This window comes from Planococcus citri, chromosome 2 (assembly GCF_950023065.1).
Source record: "Planococcus citri chromosome 2, ihPlaCitr1.1, whole genome shotgun sequence".
In the NCBI taxonomy this organism is placed as follows: Eukaryota; Metazoa; Arthropoda; class Insecta; order Hemiptera; family Pseudococcidae; genus Planococcus; species Planococcus citri.
The window spans coordinates 37,001,283-37,023,222 of record NC_088678.1 but is presented as its reverse complement, the minus strand read 5'-3'; the positions used below and the strand labels follow the sequence as shown (position 1 = coordinate 37,023,222).

At 34.0% G+C, this 21,940-nt stretch overlaps 3 protein-coding genes across 9 annotated transcripts; all 3 read right to left on the bottom strand.

The window, feature by feature from the left end:
• Positions 1-960: 960 nt before the first annotated feature.
• On the bottom strand, positions 961-2,735 carry LOC135835636 (farnesol dehydrogenase-like). Its single transcript, XM_065349992.1, has 6 exons — positions 2,604-2,735; positions 2,345-2,516; positions 2,130-2,256; positions 1,906-2,038; positions 1,666-1,797; positions 961-1,108 (listed from the first exon to the last, which is right to left on the bottom strand). The coding sequence occupies exons 1-6, from the start codon at positions 2,733-2,735 to the stop codon at positions 1,067-1,069; spliced, it is 738 nt and encodes a 245-aa protein (XP_065206064.1). The 3' UTR covers positions 961-1,066.
• On the bottom strand, positions 2,604-7,469 carry LOC135835634 (farnesol dehydrogenase-like). 5 transcript variants are annotated; one of them, XM_065349990.1, is made up of 7 exons: positions 7,342-7,469; positions 5,678-5,866; positions 5,389-5,560; positions 5,180-5,306; positions 3,518-3,650; positions 3,244-3,375; positions 3,016-3,158 (listed from the first exon to the last, which is right to left on the bottom strand). In XM_065349990.1, the coding sequence occupies exons 2-7, from the start codon at positions 5,807-5,809 to the stop codon at positions 3,117-3,119; spliced, it is 738 nt and encodes a 245-aa protein (XP_065206062.1). In that variant the 5' UTR covers positions 5,810-5,866; positions 7,342-7,469; the 3' UTR covers positions 3,016-3,116. The 5 variants fall into 5 exon arrangements, 3 of the variants coding, with proteins under 3 accessions (XP_065206063.1, XP_065206062.1, XP_065206061.1); XM_065349989.1 differs by having other exon boundaries at positions 7,239-7,379; XR_010556926.1 differs by lacking the exons at positions 3,016-3,158; positions 7,342-7,469 and adding an exon at positions 2,604-2,768 and having other exon boundaries at positions 3,514-3,650; positions 5,678-5,849.
• Positions 7,265-17,384, bottom strand: LOC135835632 (serine-enriched protein-like). Of its 3 annotated transcripts, none has more exons than XM_065349984.1 (9): positions 16,431-17,384; positions 16,017-16,160; positions 15,742-15,930; positions 15,513-15,654; positions 15,302-15,419; positions 15,059-15,216; positions 8,490-8,621; positions 7,975-8,169; positions 7,265-7,817 (listed from the first exon to the last, which is right to left on the bottom strand). In XM_065349984.1, exons 2-9 carry the CDS (start codon positions 16,046-16,048, stop codon positions 7,659-7,661), a joined length of 1,125 nt encoding a protein of 374 aa, XP_065206056.1. In that variant the 5' UTR covers positions 16,049-16,160; positions 16,431-17,384; the 3' UTR covers positions 7,265-7,658. The 3 variants fall into 3 exon arrangements, with proteins under 3 accessions (XP_065206056.1, XP_065206058.1, XP_065206057.1); XM_065349986.1 differs by having other exon boundaries at positions 7,987-8,169; positions 16,431-17,383; XM_065349985.1 differs by lacking the exon at positions 16,431-17,384 and adding an exon at positions 16,292-16,385.
• Positions 17,385-21,940: the final 4,556 nt, after the last annotated feature.

Here is a 21,940-nt window from a genome sequence, read left to right as displayed (position 1 = left end):
TTTCAGCCAGTAGGCCAGACATAAGAGTTTCAGCACGATGGTGATTTTTACATTTTATGACCTGGATGAGCCTGTTCTAATCGATCAAATAAAGTCAAACTTGGGGAATAGAGTTCTCTTGGAAGCTAGAATTGACCCCTGCAGTTGGAAGGGTCAAAGTGGAAAATTACAGAAAGGTCATTTTTTTGGAAAAGCATAATTTTGCTCCAAATTGATGAAAAAAGTCCAAATTTATACCATTGGTGAGTATTGCGCTATTGCCATTGTGAACATTGAACAACATATCCAAATTTCAGCTTCCTAAGTCATCCCCGCCCCATTTAAGGTGGAAAAACCTGTTTTTTTCGCGGGGGAACGAAAAATTCTCTCCGCGAACGTGCTAAAAGAACACTTTACTTGTGAAGAAAAATCCAAACAGGAGGAAAGCATTGCAGCGGAGCTGTAAATACATAATGTTTAAAAACACTCATCATGTCACCATTTAATTAATTGAATGTTTTTCACAGAAAACATTGCCATCGTGTTTGAAAAGTCTTCAAAGTTCAAAGATTCTGGTACAAAAATTTGGCTCTTACGTAGCGGCAGACTGCTACGACTTTTTTTTTAGTTCTTGGGTTTCCTTCCATATTGATTTTAAGTTTTCAAAGTGAACTTTGGGGTCGTTGTTGAGAGTCAAAAAATGAGAAAAAGTTCAAGGTCATTACCCTGAAGTATCTTCACTTTCACATCAAGTTTCAAATAAATCAAGTTAAATTACAAAATTATCCGCAGACGAGCGTAAAATCCCTGCAAATCGTGCTTTTTATGGAGGGGGAGGGGGCGGTACCGCCCTACGAATGAAGATCAAAAACCGCCGATGAACTGAAAAATCATCATTCGGTAGTACTAAACGAAGAGTATGTAGCACTAGCAGTAATAGCACAAAAACCTTTGCAGTTGCAGTCATTTGAATAATTTAAATAACACGTTAAAAAATTTAATTATTCATCAAAACGTTTACAGTTCTGCAGCATGCCATGATTCAGTCAAGTAGGTAAGTATTGGGTTATTCTTTCATATTATGCATTTACACCATTTCGTTCGTTGGCAACACTGTCAATTCAGATATCTGTAGGGGAAAAAAATGAAAAATAATTGACAGAACCATCAATACATTCAAGAGACCGATGACGTTGTGAATTTATGTACACGAGGCCACATACAATAAATTGCATAGTTCGAAGCATACGAGAGGAGTGAGTGATCAAATTTGAAATTTAGGTACCACTGATTGTGAAGGAAACCCCGTGATAAAGAAGTTAGATATCTCAAAAATTTAAGGTGTAACGCCTTCTGAAAAATAAACATACGTAGGTACCTAAATAAATCTTGAACAAGTTTTCAAATTGAAGAAAAATAATAAAATTTTAAGCAATTTTTTGAAACGTTGTTGAACAATTTTTTTTCTAATTTTGGATAAATTTTCTGAATTTTGAACAAATTTTTGAATTTTGAAAAATTTCTCGCGGACCTTTAAAGGGTTTAAAATGAGGAGGTTTCAGGTTCGTCATCATACTTTAAATCACTCATTGATCGTCCAATACTCCCTTGTAATCCATCCTCCCTCTCACAACCAGTTACAAAACATAAAATCGAAGATTGAAAACAATAAATCGATTAACTCACTGTGACGCCGGGTGGAGTATCCAAAATAGCTATACAAGCGTTAGCGACATCTTCTGACTTTATATAACCAAAAGGATCACTGGGTAAATGACCTACTGTCATTCCTGATTCGACAAATCCCGGGCTTAAACTCTATTGGAAAAATAATACAAAATCAACATTAAAACCCTCGCATATTCCGTGACGCTGTTTCGCGCGTAGGCAGATAGGTAAAAATATCGAATGAAAAGAAACACCCACGGAGACTTTGATTTTAGTTTTATTCAAAATCATTTCCCTGCGTAATCCGTCAGTTATAACTTTCACAGCGTGTTTGGCAGCCGAATACATGGCGATGTTTAAATTAAATATCCAGCCAGGTAGTCCACATACGCTGAAAAATTCAAACTTGTGTTTTAAAGTTGTTGAAATCGATAAAATCTCATTAATAAAACAAGTACGAGTACAAGACGCGGTCAATTCACCTGCAAGTGTTTACTATGTGACCTTGGATGGAATTTTCTTTCATACTTTTAATAGCCTGTCGAGCACATAATACTAAGCCTTTGACATTGGTGTTGAAAAGTGAATCGAATACTTCACTGGTCATTTCTATTAAAAAGTACACGCGATTATTCTCGGAATAAAAATTCATAATTTAAATGGAAGCGTAACCTTAGTCGAGAAAAATATTACCTACCATGAATTGGCGTATGACGGAGAATTCCGGCGTTATTAATTAATATTGATATTTTACCGATACCGTTAATTTTTTCGAACGTTGAAATTACATCTTGCTCGTCACGTATGTCACATTTTATCGCGTGGTATTCGCCCGCATACTCGGTTTCGTTTAATTCTTTTTTCAATTTCTGAAAATTTTTAAAATTATTTAGGGAGAGAAAGATTATTCTTCGAGGGAAATATTGGGGTAAAATTATAAAGAAGTAATTACGTACTTGTAAATTAATTTCATTTATATCCAATCCAACGACAGTGAAACCTCGTTTGTACAGCTCTTTTGAAATTGCTGCTCCAATTCCTGATCCACTTCCAGTCACTACAGCCACAGTACCAAGAAATCTTTCCATTTTTCACAAGTTTTTGCACTTCTCGAATGTAAACTAATAATTATAAACAATATAAACGAGCTTTAACAAAATTATCTCACTTGTGTTTTGGTAGGTAATTAGATGTTATCTGAAACTTATATTTCCTGGTACATATTTCATAAATTCTGTTCAAAGTGTGAAATAAGTATTAGAGTTGTTAAAATCCACTAAATAAATGTAATTCGCCACAGTACCCATTGTCAAATCTATTGGACTATTGCTTCGAAGTGAATGCGAAAATTAAAAAATGAGACCCAACTAGGTACATCAAATTTAATTAGGTATAAGTTATCAAATAATTATTCCTGATAATGAACATATGATTATAATAGTGATTAAATGCATGTAATGTTCCTATTTTTACACTATTTCATTTATTGGTAACACTGTCAGCTCTGATATCTAAAACAAAAGGTACGAGTAAACAGATAAAGAAAAAGGGCATGCGTAGATATGAACCATATGGTAATTAGAAATGTCTACGTACCACAACGCTAGGTGGAGTATCCAAAACAGCTATGCAAGCATTGGCGATATCTTGAGCACTTATGTACTCATCAGGATCATCAGGTAGGTACTTTTCGGTCATATCAGTTTCCACTAAACCGGGGCTCAAATTCTACAATAAATGAAATGATGTTACTGCCAAGTGCCAATAGATACCAGTTGAAATTAATGAGTAGGTAGGTAAGTAGGTAGGTACTATGCAGTTAAGTACCTATGGCTTATTATTTTACAGACAATTTAAATAAAATACCAACTGTGACTTTGATTTTAGTCTTTTCCAAAATCATCTCTCTGCGTAAGGCATCCGAAATCACTTTGACTGCATGTTTGGAAGCTGAGTAAATCCCAAGCTGTAATTTTGGTACCCAACTGGGAGTTCCAGCGATACTGAAAAATTACATTCGAGCATAAGCAGTTGCATTTCACAGAAGAATGGAGGAGGGAAGGTTTTTTGAAAAAAAAAAACTAATTTTGTCTCGACAATTCAAAAATATGGGTGACTTAAAAAAACGTTGCCACCAATTTTTTATTCTGAAATATTTTAGTTGAGGAGGGGCTGAGACGAGGATTTCTTATGTTCTCGAAAAGAGTAGAAAGGTACCTGCCTTTTCTGTAGTTTTTTGCGTTTGCCTAATTCAATTTCATCTTTCTAAAATTTTATTTTGTTGTAAAGTACCTAATTTTGATCTAGTTTTTCAGTGAGTTTCACTTTCAGTGTTTAATTTTAATTTTAATTATTTTTTTTTAATTGAAAGGAAGTTTTTTACTCATTTATTCTGTTTTAATATTCAATGTTTTTGATTCAAGCCAGTCCTCCCTCCCCCTCCCCCCCCCATTAAACAAGTACCTACCTAGTTGGAGGAGAAAGTTTGTTTTTAAAAAATGAAAATTAATGTTAAAACATGACTCATGAGATATGTAGTTGAGTAAAAATTATGTAATTTTATTTAATGAACCATCACCTGCTTTAATATTTCCTAATCTTCATGCTCTACTGTAATTTTATTTCATTTTTTCCTGTAACAAAATGATTCATCCTAACTTGGATTTTAATTTCTTCTTTAATATGATTCAATTCTTCCTCAATTGAGGTACATATTTGTTCTCCAAAATTATTCCAAGTCTTCATTTTTCTTTCTTTTTACTTCAATTTTTAGCTTATTTTATTTATTTAATTTTTTAAAATTTTATTCTTCAATTGTTTTTTTTTAATTTTATTTTATTCCATTTTTATTGTTTTCCTGATTAAATTTCATTTAGATAACCTATTTATTTTTCTGTGATTTCATGTTCTCCCAATTTTAACCAATTTTCACACAAAAAAAGGGAGCACACAAAACACACACAAAAAAACATTCTTATCCAATTTGAAGTTTCTTTTCAAAGAAGGCTTTGCATACATTTTCGGGGAAAGGGGTGGGAGAGGGCCGAGGGAAATTTTTCTAGGTCTACGCTCCTCAAATACTCGTCACAGATCAAATTCATGGTCAACTAGGTGATGAACATGATGAAGAAACTCGCAATTTTTTAGAAAGTATAATATAGTGTAAAAGAGCGAAATTTTATATGCTTTATCCTTTTTTGGACCCCTGAAAGACGATATTTTTAAAATTCAAGGCGAGGTCGAATAGATTTGTATTATTTTGTTTTCAATGGATTAAGTTTATGTAGGTAGGTACCTATTTTGAATTTCACTGAACTTGAAAATCATCGAACGTCGAAATGATAGAAATACAACTAATACTCATAATAATATGTAGGTACTTTTAAGGTTTCATTCAATTCAAGTACTTTTAATTCATTTTTTTTTCAACAATCAAATTTCAAGGCACAATTTTTTTTTCAACTCAGATTAATGTTTAGGTGAGCAAATTATGTTTAACAATAATAATTATATAATATAATTTACTACATACCTGCATACGTTTACGATATGGCCTCGGATTGAATTCTCTTTCATGATTTTTATAGCTTGTTGAGCACAGAAAACTAATCCTTTGACATTTGTATCGAATACTGAATCAAAAGCGGAACTACTTATTTCTGCAAACATTAATTAATAAAATATTTTGAAATGCCCCTTTGCACTATATTTAGATCTAGGTATCTCTACCTATCTACGTACCATGAACACGCTCTACCTGTAGAACACCAGCATTATTAACCAAGATGGATAGTTTGCCGATGGTTTTAATTTTCTCGAACGCTGATATAATATCTTGCTCGTTGGTTATGTCACATTGAATAGGATGAAACTTGCCTTTATAACCTGACTTATCTAATTCCTCTTTTAACAGCTGTAATTTGAAATGATTTATTCGTAAACATTGAAAAAATGAAGTACTTAGGTATTCACATTATGAATCTTCATACAAAGAAATAATTTCCCAAAAGATAGGAAAGTACCCACTTACTTTCAGCTTATCTTCTCTTCTTGCCAATCCAGCCACAATCAGACCTCTTTTAAGTAATTCTTTCGAAATAGCAACTCCAATACCTGCGCTGCTTCCAGTCACAACCGCCACAGTACCAGAAAATCTCTCCATTTTGAGTAATAGGTTATGATAAAATATCAACTGCTAAATCTCTCCGTGGTCTGTCAACTGAAAAACGAACTTGATTCAAACCTGTGAGCCCAGCCAGGACCGTGTTTCCTTGTTCAAACACCAAAACAAACGATGAATGCTGAACATTGTTTCGGTCGGCTTCTCTCGAAACGCTTTAAATAAACATTAATTATCAACTTGATAAATACCATCACACATTCTGATAATGTGGATAAATACTTCACTTTTTTGATAAAATTTTCATCGAACCAAAATATATTCTTCATAAAATGACTCATTTAAAACGAACATACCTACTCGTATTCAAGTTCAAGTAGGCTAATCTACCTATCAACCTACACAACTACTTTTTATTATCAAAGCGTATGACATTTCCCCATCCTACACAATTTAACACGTATCGGAAAATATTTCAAACAACTTTATCGAACATTCAACCCCCAAAGGTCGTGAACTTTTTTTTACCTCGCAATGACCAACGATAAAAAAAAAATATAGGTACGAAAAGTTTCGAATGAAATTCGCTCGACGACGCAACGTTCACGTAATCTGCAGATTGGTTGCAATACAAATTATCTCGTCAATATAAAATTCCATCGAAAATAGTACATTACATTACTAGATTAATAAAGTGGGTGATTATGAACTCGTGCAAAGTTACTGCGCGAGTCGAAGACGAGCGCTGTAACTTTGCACGAGTTCATAATCACACATTTTATTAATCGCGTAGTGTAAGGTGCTTTACATAATAAACACTCGTAACCTCACCATTTTACACTTCTGTTGTTTAGATGCAAAAAATGTGCGTCTATGAGTGACCAAACTTCACCGGTTAAATTTGTTAAATTATGTCCAAACGTAACACGTACGTAATGGCGAGTTTCGCGGCGTTGCGACATAACACTAGGGATATAATACGCTCATTATGTACGTGTTTGACCCGACATTAGGTCGCTCATAATGACGTACATTTTGCATCTAGCGACAGAGGTGTAATGATGAGATTACGAGTGTGTATTACGTAAATTCAATTCCAAAGTCCACTTTGTTCGCAGTACGACAAAATAATACAATAGAGCGAATTCACCTAGCTCTTATTTCACGTTTTACGATCTCGAGTACGAGAGTAAACAACACTAGAGCGATGAAAACTTAATGCCAACTTTCTTATTCAGTTGGTAGAAAAGCTTTGTGTAATTAAATGATGAATTATTTGGTATTTTATTTTTTCATAAATAATGAACCGAGACGTTCGCATTCGTATCTGAAGAGACGACGTGTCGAAGTTTTAATTCAATTTTTTTGCACACTGCTGCTGATTTTCAAAAAGCAAATAGAATAGTTCAAATAATGGATATCTCAGACACGACAACTTCGTTCATTAAAACTTTCAAAATTTGAAACTTACGATTTTTCCACTCAATAAAGAGTTGATTAGACAACCATAAACGCACATTTATTAAAAATAACTTTGATTTTTTACGTATAGTCAGTTATATAGTCACACTTACAAAACAAAACACACACATATCAGCATCAAAACAGATCAAAATAACATACACCGCGGTAACATCGAATAAAAACAATACATAAAGAATAAGTATGTAGCTCTGGGAGGAAACAAAACGAAAAAAAAAACACCAAACAGCGTCAGCGCTTCAAGACATTACACATAAAATACCTATGTACTTAAAAACGTAATACATCGATTATAAACTATCATAAATTATCATACATAAATCCTGGCTATAATACGTAGATTTGCTAATGCACGGAATTCAATATTAAACGATTAAAGCGTTTTTGTAATAACGGTCGATCAATCCGATTAAGATTGTCGTCGTCCATCGAGCGATCCTCGATCTGACCCTGTAGAACTGATAGTGACGCTGGAGCCACTTTTTTGCGACGAGCTTTGACAAGACATTGACCGATTAGGAGCTGAGTTTCGCACAGCGGGTGGTAATTCGACACTGCTTGGGTCAGCCTGTCGGGCAGAAGAAAACCGATTACATGAATAATGTAGCCGAACACTGGTGAAGCTTTTCCAAGAAGGGAGGCCAGAAGTAAAGAAAGTGTTTTGAAAAGGTCGGTCTAGGTACCTATTAATAATAAAATAGATAAAATGCAAAAGCGTAACGTACATCATGTAATACCTGGTAAGCTAGAGCCGTTATTATTATATCGTCCGGAACCACTTTCAACGGGACTATTTCATTGGTTAGAATGTTTGCTGGAATTTTATGGTATTGGATTAGAGGTACGAACGACTCTTGGAATACTGGTTTCCAATCGATGTTGTTATTGTCGCAGTGTTTTTTAGTCCACATTAAAGCGGCCTGTAATGTAAGAAAATTACGATGTCGAAATTCAAAGTCGATATTGTTCTAAGTGTTTATGAATCGGCAGAAGTGAGGTCTCGCGTAAGACTTTTCCGTTTCGAGGCAGGTCAAAAAACAACCCAACGCTAGTTGGACTCCCTTCAATAGGACTGACACAATCGAAATTCGGTTCTATGGTGTCTGTGGTTGTTTCTGAGTTGATGTTTCATCGCGGTAGTCGCTTAGTCAATCTGTTATACACACGAACCTCCCTTGTGAAAACTATCTGAGACCTCACTTCAACGGATTATTACACCATGGTATGTGTGAGTAAGTACCTGGAACTTTGTGAACTCGTCAGCTCTAAGTTCTTCTCGCGATAGAATCAGCGTAACGACGTGTTTTGGGATCAATGTGAATGATCCCAGATTTAATACTTCATTACCGTGTTCGTCCACGTAAGTCAATACCTGCAAAGCACGTGAGAGATTGATTAATACTGAAAGATTTTAAATAATGTGCCTCATTGCAAAATTAGCAGGGATGTACGAGGTAGGTGAGCATAAAAAAAGACTTCACTATAACGTCAGTCAGCCTCGTGACTCGTAAGAGCTTTCATTACGTTTTATTTTATTTTTTATTTTTTTCAAATTAAACTTGATTGACCCAAAATAAAAAGTTTTCAAAGAAAAAATAATATCTATTATCAGAAATTGCTTGAATTATTTTTCAGGTTTTTTACGACCTGAAAAGTATTTTCTTTTCCTTAAAGGTTGTTTTGGAAGCAGAGTTGAATGAAAAATTCCACTGAAAACTCATCTGTAAGCTAACCACATTTTTCATTGCTTTTTTAAATTTTGTGCCAAAATTGCAAAATCCTAATTCTGTGCCAAAATTGCAAAAAAAACTTAATTTTGTGCCAAAATTGCAAAAATTTTAGAAAAATCTTAATTCTGTGCCAAAATTGCAAAAAAAATCTTAATTTTGTGCCAAAATTGCAAAAATTTCAGAAAAATCTTAATTTTGTACCAAAGTTGCAAAAATCCTAATTTTGTGTCAAAATTGCAAAAAAAACAAATTTTAATTTTTTGCCAAAATTGCAAAAAAGCTTAATTTTGTGCTTATATTGCAAAATCTCAATCCTGTGCCAAAATTTCAAAAATCTCAATTTTGTGCCCAAACTGCAAAAATCTTAATTCTGTGCCAAAATTGCAAAAAAATCTCAATTTTGTGTCAAAATTGCAAAAATATTAATTTTGTGCCAAAATTGCAAAAATATTAATTTTGTGCCAAAATTGCAAAAAATCTTAATTTTGTGCCAAAATTGCAATCTCTTAATTCTGTGCCAAAATTGCAAGAAATCTTGATTTTGTGCCAAAATTGCAAAAATCTTAATTCTGTGCCAAAATTACAAAAAGCTTAATGTTGTGCCAAAATTGCAAAAAGCTTAATGTTGTGCCAAAATTGCAAAAAGCTTAATGTTGTGCCAAAATTGCAAAAAGCTTAATTTTGTGCCTAAATTGCAAAATCTGAAATCTGTTCCAAAATTTCAAAAATCTCAATTTTGTGCCCAAATTGCAAAAATCTTACTTCTCTGTCAAAATTGCAAAACTCTCAATTTTGTGCCAAAATTGCAAAATCTTAATTCTGTGCCAAAATTGCAAAAAAATCTCAATTTTGTGCCCAAATTGCAAAAATTTTAATTCTGTGTCAAAATTGCAAAAATCTTAATTGCAAAAAAAAATGTATTTTCATTCTTTGCTAAAATTGCAAAAAAAGCTTAATTTTGTGCCAAAATTGCAAAAAAATCTTAATTTTTGCCAAAATTGCAATCTCTTAATTCTGTGCCAAAATTGCAAAAAAATCTTAATTTTGTGCCAAAATTGCAAAAATTTTAATTCTGAGCAAAATCGCAAAAAGCTTAATGTTATGCCAAAATTGCAAAAAATTTAATTTTGTGCCAAATTTTGAAGTTGATTCTTTGACTCTGAAATTGTTCATGAACTGTTTCTCTCATCACAAAAGTGAAAATCAAATGTCACCTTCTTCTCCCCGTCCCCCTTCAAAAGATACTGAAGAGGGATTAAAAACATAATATGTAGGTAACAATAAAAAGCATCGTGAAAATTTTTGGAGTCATCGAATCGTAATTTCAACTCAATTTTTTGATTTTTTTCTGAATCTAGCGGGAGAGCTGGGGAAACTGTACTGGCAAACGAACTGAAAATGCAAAGTAAACGTTTTCAACCCCCTCTGTGAACTCAATAGGTTTGAAGAGTGATGTAACAAATAATAATTGGACCGACTTATGGTTCATAGCAAACTTTCCCATCACTTACCTAAAAAATTATAAAACCGTGGCGAGTTTTTTTGTGGAGTGCCTCAAAGTAAATTTCAAAAATATCAAAAAATTGCAATAAAAACTGGGAAAAAAGGATTGGAGGGAAAATGAAAGGGTATTCCTGGTTAAGATAGGTGAAATGGCCCTGTTCTCAGATTTGGAAAATCATGATGGATTATTGTTGGGTACCTCCAATAAAAATTTTCGACCGGAATTTCCGCCCCCCAACCCACCCCCCTTGGTTAGTATAGCCAAAAAACGCGTTTTTTGCGCGAAAAATTCGGTATCCATGAGTGGTGGGGATAAAATTCTGGTACCACGCGGAATGTGTAGGGAAAGCCTGGGCCTTTCAACACGATTTTTTTAAAAAATTTTTATCGTAGTGGTGGGGGTAAAATTGACAAAAGAAAACTTTGAAGCGCCACAGCTCCGAACGGAAGGGTACTACACAAAAACTGTTTTCGCCAAAATGTGTCTTTTTACTAGTACTTTCTTCCTACTAATCCATGAAATTGAAATTTTGTCTGCAAAAGGCTCATATTTGCAAAAAACCCTGAAAAATACGCGTTTTTCGCGTTTTTTTGCAAAATTATGCGAAATATACGAAAAATGTATAGAACAAAAAATGTTAAGCGTCGAATTTCACCCTAGAAAACGTGTTCAAAAGGTTGTCAAAAGGCTCATCTACTGAGCTAAGCGCGCGCACACATCACATCTTTGCAGCAAAGTCATGAGATGAGGTATGGCACCTCACTGTGCACTATCTGATAAACTGATAATTGTCACGTTGGTCATATCGCTACATGGTATGGGCGAAAAATCGCTACTGCAAACTTGTCAAAAATTATTGCTTTTGCCAAAATTATCAAAAAAGTCACATTTTTGTAAAAATTATTAAAAAATTCCAACTTCTGTCGAAATTATCAAAAAAGCACTGTTTTTGATCATAATTGTCGAAAATAACTACATTTTCTTCTGAATGATGTTATCAAAATCCTAATATTTTTTGTAAAAATGAGCAAAAAACCTGTTGTTGTCCAAAATTTCAAAAATTCCAATGTTTGCCATAATTATCAAAATATCTTGACTTTTTGTAAAAATTGCCAAAAAAGCACATGTTTCATGCCAAAATGTTCAAAAAACCTTATCGCCGGAATCATTGTAAAAAAAGTCTCATTTTCGCCAAAATTGTGAAAAAAATTATTAAAAAATCCCCACTTTTGTCAAAATTTCCAAAAAAGTCCCGTTTTTTGCCAAAATTGTTGAGAAAATACCTTTTTTTAGCGTTATCAATATTTTTTGCAGAAATGACCAAAACTTTGTTAGTAGCCAAAATTTCAACATTTCCTTCTTTTGCCAAAATGATCCTAAGAAGTCCGTGTTATGATTTTTGCCAGAATTGTCTGCAAAGTTCTGCTCTTGCCTAAATTGTCAAAAAAATCTCGTTTGCGTCAGAATCGTAAATATAAGTTCCTTTTTTGTCAAAATTATAAAAAAACTCCTAACTTTGTAAAAATTGCCAAAAGAAAACTCCTGCTTTTTGCCAAATGTTCAAAAAAACTTGTTGCCTAAATTGGAAAGAATTCTTGATTTTCCAAAAATTATCCTTAAAAAATCCTGTTTTTTGTCAAATCATTGTCAAAATTTAATTTTTTCTTAGTTATTTCAAAATAAATAGATACCTAAATTACATGCCTAGGTATCGTAAGAAAAACTTCTGCTTTTAGCCAACATTTTCAAAACTACTGCTTTTTGTCAAAATTGTCTGCAAGTTCCACTTTTTTGACGAAATATTGTGGTCAAAGGCCTTTTGCTGATGAATTATCCAAAAAATTCTATTTTATGCCAAAATGGTTAATCAAATCTCGTGTTAGCCAAAATATATTGAAGGTACAGTTTTTGAAAAAATTGTCAAAAAGTCTTAACGTTTATCAGAATTTGTCTCAAAAGTGCTGCTTTTTCCATTTTTAAAATCAATACTTGTTATTTTATATAGGTATTTTTTCTCTCGATTTCTTTTTCTATTCATTTTTTCTAGTTCTCTTCAAAAATAGAAAAATTCATTTTTTGTTCTATACATTTTTCGTATATTTCGCATAATTTTGCAAAAAAACGCGAAAAACGCGTATTTTTCAGGGTTTTTTGCAAATATGAGCCTTTTGCAGACAAAATTTCAATTTCATGGATTAGTAGGAAGAAAGTACTAGTAAAAAGACACATTTTGGCGAAAACAGTTTTTGTGTAGTACCCTTCCGTTCGGAGCTGTGGCGCTTCAAAGTTTTCTTTTGTCAATTTTACCCCCACCACTACGATAAAAATTTTTGAAAAAAATCGTGTTGAAAGGCCCAGGCTTTCCCTACACATTCCGCGTGGTACCAGAATTTTATCCCCACCACTCATGGATACCGAATTTTTCGCGCAAAAAACGCGTTTTTTGGCTATACTAACCAAGGGGGGTGGGTTGGGGGGCGGAAATTCCGGTCGAAAATTTTTATTGGAGGTACCCAACAATAATCCATCATGATTTTCCAAATCTGAGAACAGGGCCATTTCACCTATCTTAACCGGGAATACCCTTTGAAAAACAGGAGCTTTTATGCAGTTTCAAAAAAACAAGACTTCTATTTTATTTGGTTAATTTTGAAAGAAAAAGAGGACATTTCAGGCGAGCAAAGCAAAAATCAATGCTTTTTGAACGTTATGTTTTTTGCAAAAATTACGACCATTTAACTACCTACTACATAAAAAACCTACCTCCAGAAAATTTTGATGAAAAAACATTACAATTTTTTGTCCATTCGCCAAAAATTGATACTCTCCGATAACTTTGACAAGAAAGGGAATTTTTGCCTTTTGGACAGCAAAAACTGGATTTTTTTGGATAATCTTGACAAGAACAGAACAGTTCGACAACTCTGGCAAAAAGTGACCCTTTTTGAAAATAAAGGTAAAAATGAACATTTCTTGACTATTTTGCCAAAAGTTGACGGTTTTTGATATTTTCCTCAAAAATTTACAATTTTTGACAATTATTGTGCCATAAATAAAGACACTTCTTGGCTAAATTTTCCAAAAATTGACGCTGTTTGATATTATAAAAACGTAAACAGAAACGAAAACTGAAAACTAAAAAAAGAAAAAGGAAAATGAAAACTGAAAACGGGGAAAAAATTCAATTTTCACAACCCTGCCTAGCACCTGAATAAAATTTCGAAAATTTGGTAAAAAAGACTGCAGAAAAATGTTTATCGTGTATTTTAACCTTCCACATTCTACATACGAATCCAGCGTTAGTTTGTTGTATGTAGGAAAAAAAAGTTTTTATGGTTGAAAAGTCGAAACCTTTACAGAAAAAAAATCAAGACAAAAAAAATTACTGGGTACCCAATAAATATTCGGTTTCTGAAATTTTCGATTCACGCGCGTATATTGAATTTATTATGGATGTTTTTTTATGCATGGCTTACGCAAGCACTAAAAAATGTCGTACCTAGGTACCTACTTGTATTTTTCTGTCGATTATACATTCCATAAAAAAATATTTTTCAAGGGTTCTGCTTCAAGCAGAATTCTACCAATACTTCTTGCCAGATTCAATTTATTCGTCGTCATTTTGTGATCGTAAAATGCATCATTCAAGTCATATACAATTTGACAAATAATTCACCAAATGTCTGTAAATTATAATATCGTTTCTCAGGGTGTTTTTCTAGAACGATTTTGATTCAGAAATGTAATCACAAAATCACTACATATGTATGGGACCCTAAAATTGACCTTGAGTTTTGATGGTAATTGCCTAGATCGATGCAAAATCTCAACTAATACATACCTATCTACCATTTTTTGAAACTGGGCCATTTTTCCCATAATAGGTTGGGTAGAGGCTAGAGCTAGAAAATCACGATTTTTTCGAAAATATCCTCTTTTGGGGGATTATACCTTATCTTCTCTCCAGGGGCACCTCCAAACTCAAAATTTTTTTGAGTAACTTACAACCCAGAATCAAGGTTTCCACAGAATTTTATGAAACTCCTCGGATACAAGGTGCAGTACTGACACAGGGGAAAAGTTTTAAAGCATTTCAAAATACCTACTACAAAATTTTTCAATTTTATTTATTTTTTTTTTGCACGCCCTGTCAATTCTATTCAGGGGTTTTCACTACTCACAGCTCTTCTTTTTTCACCTACTGAAAAAAAAGTTGAATGAAAAAGGAGGAAAGGGAGGAGTAAATCAGATTTTTCACACTCGATAACTTTTTAATGAAAAACTTTTCTATAGCCAGGTAACATGCCATTCAATAATTCTTACAAAAATATCTACACACTCATAGTTATACTTCACCGTAAATTTTGTAACCGAGATCATTCAATTTCGAAGGGGATGGCAAAAATTTCAATAAAATTATGTTTTTCAACTCTTGATGAAATTGTCTTTCTGATTCAGTGGTTCGCATAATCGAAGGAGGATTTTAAATACAAATTGGGGTTAATTTAAAATCACATCTTAACAGACCCAAAATTAGCCTAAAATCGCTGGTTAAAATACATGTAAAGTACTTACCCTTTGTAACATCGATTTCGTACATTTATATTGCACATATCGGTCTGCGGTGGACAGCAGGGGACAAACAGTATCCACGTTAACACAATTATGTAAAAACGAAACACAGGCTTGTCTTAGCTCATCGAGTCCGTAATAATCAGCTGCATTGAGAACACCTTAAACAACAAATGAGTTCGTTAATTTAGACAATTCATTGAATTGAAATTTAAAAAAAAAATAAAAGAAGACATTTTTAAGTACCTAGGAGGGTTCTGGGTTGGAGAGTAACACAACCTGTATGAACATACTCGATTAATTGTCGGAAGACATCTGGTTCAAATTCTTCTATTAAAATTGTGCGGTGTTGAGCTCCTTGTTTCTAATGCAAAAAAAAAATAAATAAATAGATAATAATATTTAAAAAATAAAAAATAAAAAAATAAAAATAAATATTCCAATTTTTTAAACCTACTTGAATCACTGTCGAAGGAGCAGACAGCAATGGTTCGCTACTCCTTTTCAAAAACGATGTTATTTTCTTCTCCGAAGACTGGGATTGTTCTTTTTTAGGTCTCTGAGGACTTTGCGTATCGTACAGAATTTTTTTAAACACCCTAAACACAAAATAAGCAACAAAAAAAAATGAAGAAAAATTCTCTTTAAAAAAATTTGAAAATAAATACATCAAACAAAACTCTTACTTGCTTCTAGCAGCCAAGACAGCTTTTACAGCACAGACCGGTTCACGTGTATCGCCGACTAAAAAAGTCACATCGCATAATTCTGGCATAGATGCTAAAAATTTCATATCTTCTCCTAGACCGGTTTCGTTTTTAAAATTCGTGTAGTCTGGTCTTTCCGATGGGCTGGTAAGTCCCATGTTTTCCATGCTGAAATTTGACCAAATCACGTAAATTATCGATACTCATTTCGAGTGCTGTATTTTCAATCGTAGGTAATTAAAATAATAACTCACTTATCTTCAATATTTTCGAAGTACATTCCCATTATCTATTAACCCGCGGCTAGATAAATATCACTTTTCACGTTCGCACGAATCAACCGAGGAAAAAAACCGCTATCAGTTGGATCTTTGAAAAAATACCCAAAAGTCGAATACCTGGAAACATGGAAAAAATTACCATAAATGAGATTCCATCTGGCAATGAAAACCACAACAGCACGTTAGTACTACCTGTTGAAAACAGCAATAAAAATTTACTAGTTTTATAAGCAGCAAAGAAATTTTACCTCTTTACAAAACACCTCTCAATCAAAAAAAGTTTTCTCGAAAAAAAAAGGAGACTCGAGTGAGAAAAAAAACCGCTCGAGTGTCGAGATAAAGCGACAGAGGAAAAGAAAAAAAATATATACGTGAAAAAAAACTCACCATAACATTTGCAAGAGCGAATATAGCAGGTACTCGGAATCGCGTATATTTTTCGAGTGTTTTCAACTTGCACGTTCGTCTATTAGTGAAATAAATAACACGCAAATGTAAGGGTGGAGAATTTGGCGAGAAAAAAAATACACACATATTCCCCACCGAAATTTCTGGGGTACCCGATTCATTGATTTGTTCTTAACCCGAAAGAAAAGCCTCGAATAGGGGTAAAGGTAGTGGTGATGAAGCCACGGGTGACCTTTAACAAAAGAGGGAAATGACAGTGTTGCCAATTTGGTAATTTTAAAAAATTCCAACTCGTTCAACACGTACAACAACTGTTGACACGTATTTAAATTTTTTGTCTCTGTTTTCGGCGGCGGCTGTTGGGTTGGGTGAATTTCTTATTAATGATAAAATTTCACATTGATTTTCCATTTCTTTGAATTTTATTCCCCTATTGCGGCTTGAAGTGGTTGAAAGTGTACTCGAAAGCTTTCTCGAGGAGACTTTTCCTTTCCGGTATAAACAAAAAAAGGCTAATAGTTTTTCATTAAGAAATTCATCGTCATTCTGTGCGTACTCGGATAATCAACGCATCGGAAAACGATTGATTTACTATTCGACTTGATTTATTTGCACGCTTGAGTCGACCTTGTTTCAGCTACTCTTCAGCTTTGTGTTTACATTCAATCAATAATTTTCCATCTGATGTAAAGTATTTTGGTGCGGTGGTGCCGCCGCCCGTGCCGCTGCAGCGGCTCCAGCTGCTGCCAAGTACCAAAAAATTCCAACTCTCGGGTGGGTGTATACGTAGGTTCTGCGAATTAAATGACGTAAATACAAATGCGGCCTTTTCAATAAAAATAATACCAACTTTAATAAGATTTCCTCTACTTGAGCTCACAGCTACGCGACCCGCCATCGCCACCGTGCGGTATTATGAAATTCATTTCGTATAAATGAAATATACTACATCTCTTTTACGTAGTACCATTTTGACGTCGGAATTTATGAGTGTAAAGACATCGCTCGCTCAGCCCCGCATTGTATACCCGACATTCCTGCCTTTACTTTATAACTTCAAATAGACGATTTTCACTATACGAAGTATGAACCTTTGACGAGGCTACACAATCTCTTATCGCACAAAACTCTTCTACCTACCTTGTGTGCATCTATTAAACGAGTTATAAATAAGCCAATTATACCTCATGCCTTACACAGCCGAGCTGCCTTTGAGAGCATCACGTGCCGAGCTGCTTTTAGAGATATACTTACAATATATCCTACCATGTTGACGCTCTTATTTAATGGTGTTCGGATATTTTCCTAGGGTTTTTTTGTTTTAGAATTCTATATACGTAGAGGATTTTTTAACGTATTTAAAATGCAGCTGTCGTAGCGAATTTTTTCGACATGGGATAAAAAACTGACTGGATTCGTGACACGACACGTTATTTATACGCGAATGAAACTGAAAGAAATACCTAATCAAAAAGTCGTCACTTCGTTTTCTTTTTAATAAAAACAAAAAACAATACGATTTTGCGTTTTAAAAATTTTTTTTCTCTGCGAGTTTCGTGATTTGTATAATTTGCACGTTTTTTTGGAGAGATTTTCGAGAGAGCCGAACGAAAGAAATATTCATCGTTTTCGTGAATTTCGCCTCATTTGCGTTTTGTTTTGAAAGTTTTTTTTTTAGAAATTTTTTGAACGTAGTTTTTCGAAAAGGGAAAGTTATTGACGAGATGAATTTTCCTGATTTCGCTTTTTTTTTTTCATTACAATTTAGCACCCTTCAACCTGAACAATTGAGTCATCAATGTAAAAATACGTGAGGTGGAAGTGGAGGGAGGGAAACCTCGGAAAAATGTGTATTATGTAGATAGGTATAGTTAGGCGTAGGATAATATTTCGTTAACCCTCGCAGAAAAATTTGAATCGTCATTTTTACGTATTTTAAGACGTGTAAAAATCTACGGAGCTCATGTGATTGGAGAAGGGGTTTAAAGGGTGGAAACCAAAGTCTTTTTCGTCTGAAAATTTGGCAAAATTTTGGAAAATAAAGCTTTGAACAACAGATTTTTACCAGAAGATGCAGGCTAGGTTGCCTTTTATGAATGGTAGAAAACTTTTTTTTATCCCCCCCCCTTGAAGTTGTTACCTCGGGTGAAAAAATTATGCCATGAAAAATTAGTGGGGTCGGCGAGCCCCCCAATTTTACAAAATATGAAAGAATCAAAGTACATATTAGAAAAATCTTTAAAATTGTGAATTTCTAGCTCCAATACCTCAGTCAAATCCATACTTAGGTGAAATCAACTTTACACCCATTTTAGCCTCCTATCTCCACCCATGACTAAACAGTGGATTAGAGGGGAGAACTCTCATTAACGCCCGAAAGTTGTCAGATTTTATGAGCAAAATTTCTCCAACGATGTTAGTAAAAGCAAGTCATGCCATGAATTTCCCTTTCCCCAGTTCTCTAAATACAAATATTATTAGAAATCAAAAAAATTGAAATTTTTACGTTTTTTTTAAACGTTTTTTGGTTTATTTTCATTATTAGAAATACATACTGTTAAATACTTTTGATCTCTATACATGATGGAAAAGCAGTCCTAAGGAACATTTCTAGCCCTTGTCCTCAAAAAAAAGTGGCCCTACTTACAAAATGGCGGCCATTTTGATTGACAGGTCCGCCAAAATCGCAGATTTTGCGTTCCAACATACTACTAGCATAAAGATTTTCAAACCGTACAAAGGTAGATCGAAAGAGCAGGCAAAAATTTATCACCTGAAAACTTCAAGTGCTAAAGTGCCTTTTTCGATTTTTGGTGAATTTTCAAAAATCAAATTTTGGCCAAAATGTGAGAAAAAAATCAACATTTCACCAAATTGACCTGGAAAGCTGGAATTTGGGATAATCCCATATTTTCGATCTGCCAAATCGATTGGAAACCTGTTTCAAACCGTTTTGAGCAGTTCTGGAGCCTCCAGTGACTTTTTGAAAGATTTCATGGCGTTTTTAGGAGAATTTAAATTTCCAAAAAGTAGCTGGAAGCTTCAAAACCACTTGAAACCACCATACAGTCGACTCTAGTCGACTTCAAGTAAGTTTGCAGAGTAAATTTCGGCTTGCTAACCCCATTTGATGAAATTTTGGGGAAATTTCAAATTTCAAAAATCTACTGGAGGCTCCAGTAATTTTCAAAAAACTGCTGGAGGCTCCAGAACGACTTGAAATTCACCTGCAGTCGACTTCATAGCGTATTGAAACTAGTTTGCAGAATTAATTTCGGCTTTCCAACTCCATTTGGTCAAATTTTGTGGGAATTTCGAGTTTCAAAAATCTACTGGAGGCTACAGTAATTTTCAAAAAATCGCTGGAGGCTCCAAAATGACTTGATATTCACCTGCAGTCGACTTCATAGCGTATTGAAATTAGTTTGCAAAATTAATTTCGGCTTTCCAACTTCATTTGATGGAATTTTGTGAGAATTTCGAGTTTCAAAAATCTGCTGGAGGCTCCAGAACTGCTCAAAACGGTTTGAAACAGGTTCCCAATCGATTCGGCAGGTCGAAAATAGGGTATATCCCAAATTTCAGCTTTCTAGGTCAATTTGGTAAAATGTTGATTTTTTTCTCACATTTTGGCCAAAATTTCCCCCTTTAAGAAAAAAGTTGTCCAGGAGAATCGGCAAGGGGTGCAAGTGATCCTTATGCGAGCCCCCCAACCATGTCCCCTACTACAAAAAATGAGAAAAAATGAATATTTTTACGTTTCTTTCCGTCTAAATTTTAATCCTTGGATTTGAAAGATCTTCACCAGAAAGGCACTATTTCATGCTTTCGATTTGCCCCTCCCCCTCCACGATGAAAAATGGGAACTTATGTTAGTCCCTCTTCAAGTTCCTACATATAAAAATCATTTGATTTGTGGACAGAGTAACTGGATGAGTTGAACTACTGTAGCCAAGATCATTGCTTGGAGGACCAAAGGGATTGATTTCTGTAATTGGTCACTTTCGGCATTAATTGCCAATTGTCAAGACCAAAAAGCTTTTTTTTTGAAAATGTGGTTATCTAAAAACACGCTTCCCAGAAATGAAAAAATTTTCACACAATTTCTACAGATTCAATTTTTTATATTTTTTCATTTTCCCCAAATTTGAGGAGCTCCATACATTAGAGCCAAGATCACTAGGGAAATGAGGAGGGGGACAACAAAGGTTTTTTCTTGAAAAGGCCGGGTTATGTAGAACAAATTCTAATTTCAGAAATGAGATATTTTTAAAAAATTATCCCTGGTTTTAATTTACATAAATTCTCATTTTTGTTGATTTTTTCAACGTCGAAGGGCTCCAACTAGGTGATCAAAAAGTATAGTTTGAAAGGCTGGGGAAGTTTTTTCTTAAAAAGGGGATTATTTGGAAACATTTTGATGCAGAAACCAAGAATTTTCATTGATTAAACTTTTTTTCCATTTTTAAAATTTTTTCAATTTGGGAGTAAACTTGATTTTTTGGATTTTTCAATTTTGAAAAAAGCTGGTCAAAAAACCACTCTTGAGGTGTCACTCTCAAAATCGGCTGAAATGTGGATAAACTCGTTAAACAGGTCGAGTGTAATACACAACTCGATTTTTAGCTGCCTAACTGCATATTCACGCCTTCTGGAGCAAATTCAAAATTCTGGAGAAACTGAAAAATCGCGCTGGAGGCTCCAAAACGCCTGGAAATTGTGAAATTTGGATTTGGGGGAATAGTTTTGGACAAAATACAGCAATTCGCGCGAATTTCGAAAACTTCCACGCAAAAGGGAAATTTTTCATTTTTTGGATTTTTCAACACTGAAAAAAGCTGGTCAAAAAACCACTTTTGAGGAGTCACTCCTAAAATCGGCTCAAATGTGGATAAACTCGTTAAACCGATCGAGTGTAATACACAACTCGATTTTTAGCTGACCAACTGCATATTCACGCCTTCTGGAGCAAATTCAAAATTCTGGAGAAATTGAAAATCGCGCTGGGAGGCTCCAGAATGGCTGGAAATGGAGAAATTTGGATTTGGGTAATTGATATCAACTTTAGGACTTATTTGGATCATTTTCACTGATCAAATACGTACTTTTTTGAAAAAAGCATAACAGTCAATTTTGAAGTTTCAAACATTCGCTATAAATATCGAAAAATGAAAAAAAAATTTCCATAAAAAGAGCTCAAATGAAATTTTAGCACCTACAAACCTACATTAAACTATTTTTGTGGCCTTTTCAACTGATTAAAAATTTGATAAGAAATCAAAAGTGCTTGCGAATAACGTATCATAGGAGGTCAAGTTTGAGATACATAGGACTAGCTTACCTATGTATGTTGAAAAAAGAATCATCAAAAGTCGAAGTATTTTAATCCAAAATTTGAATACAGATTTGCACAAAAATTCAGGAAAATTTTGATTAGGTAAATTCGAAATTCTGATATAATTTTGATTGGTGGAAAAAATTTATCACTC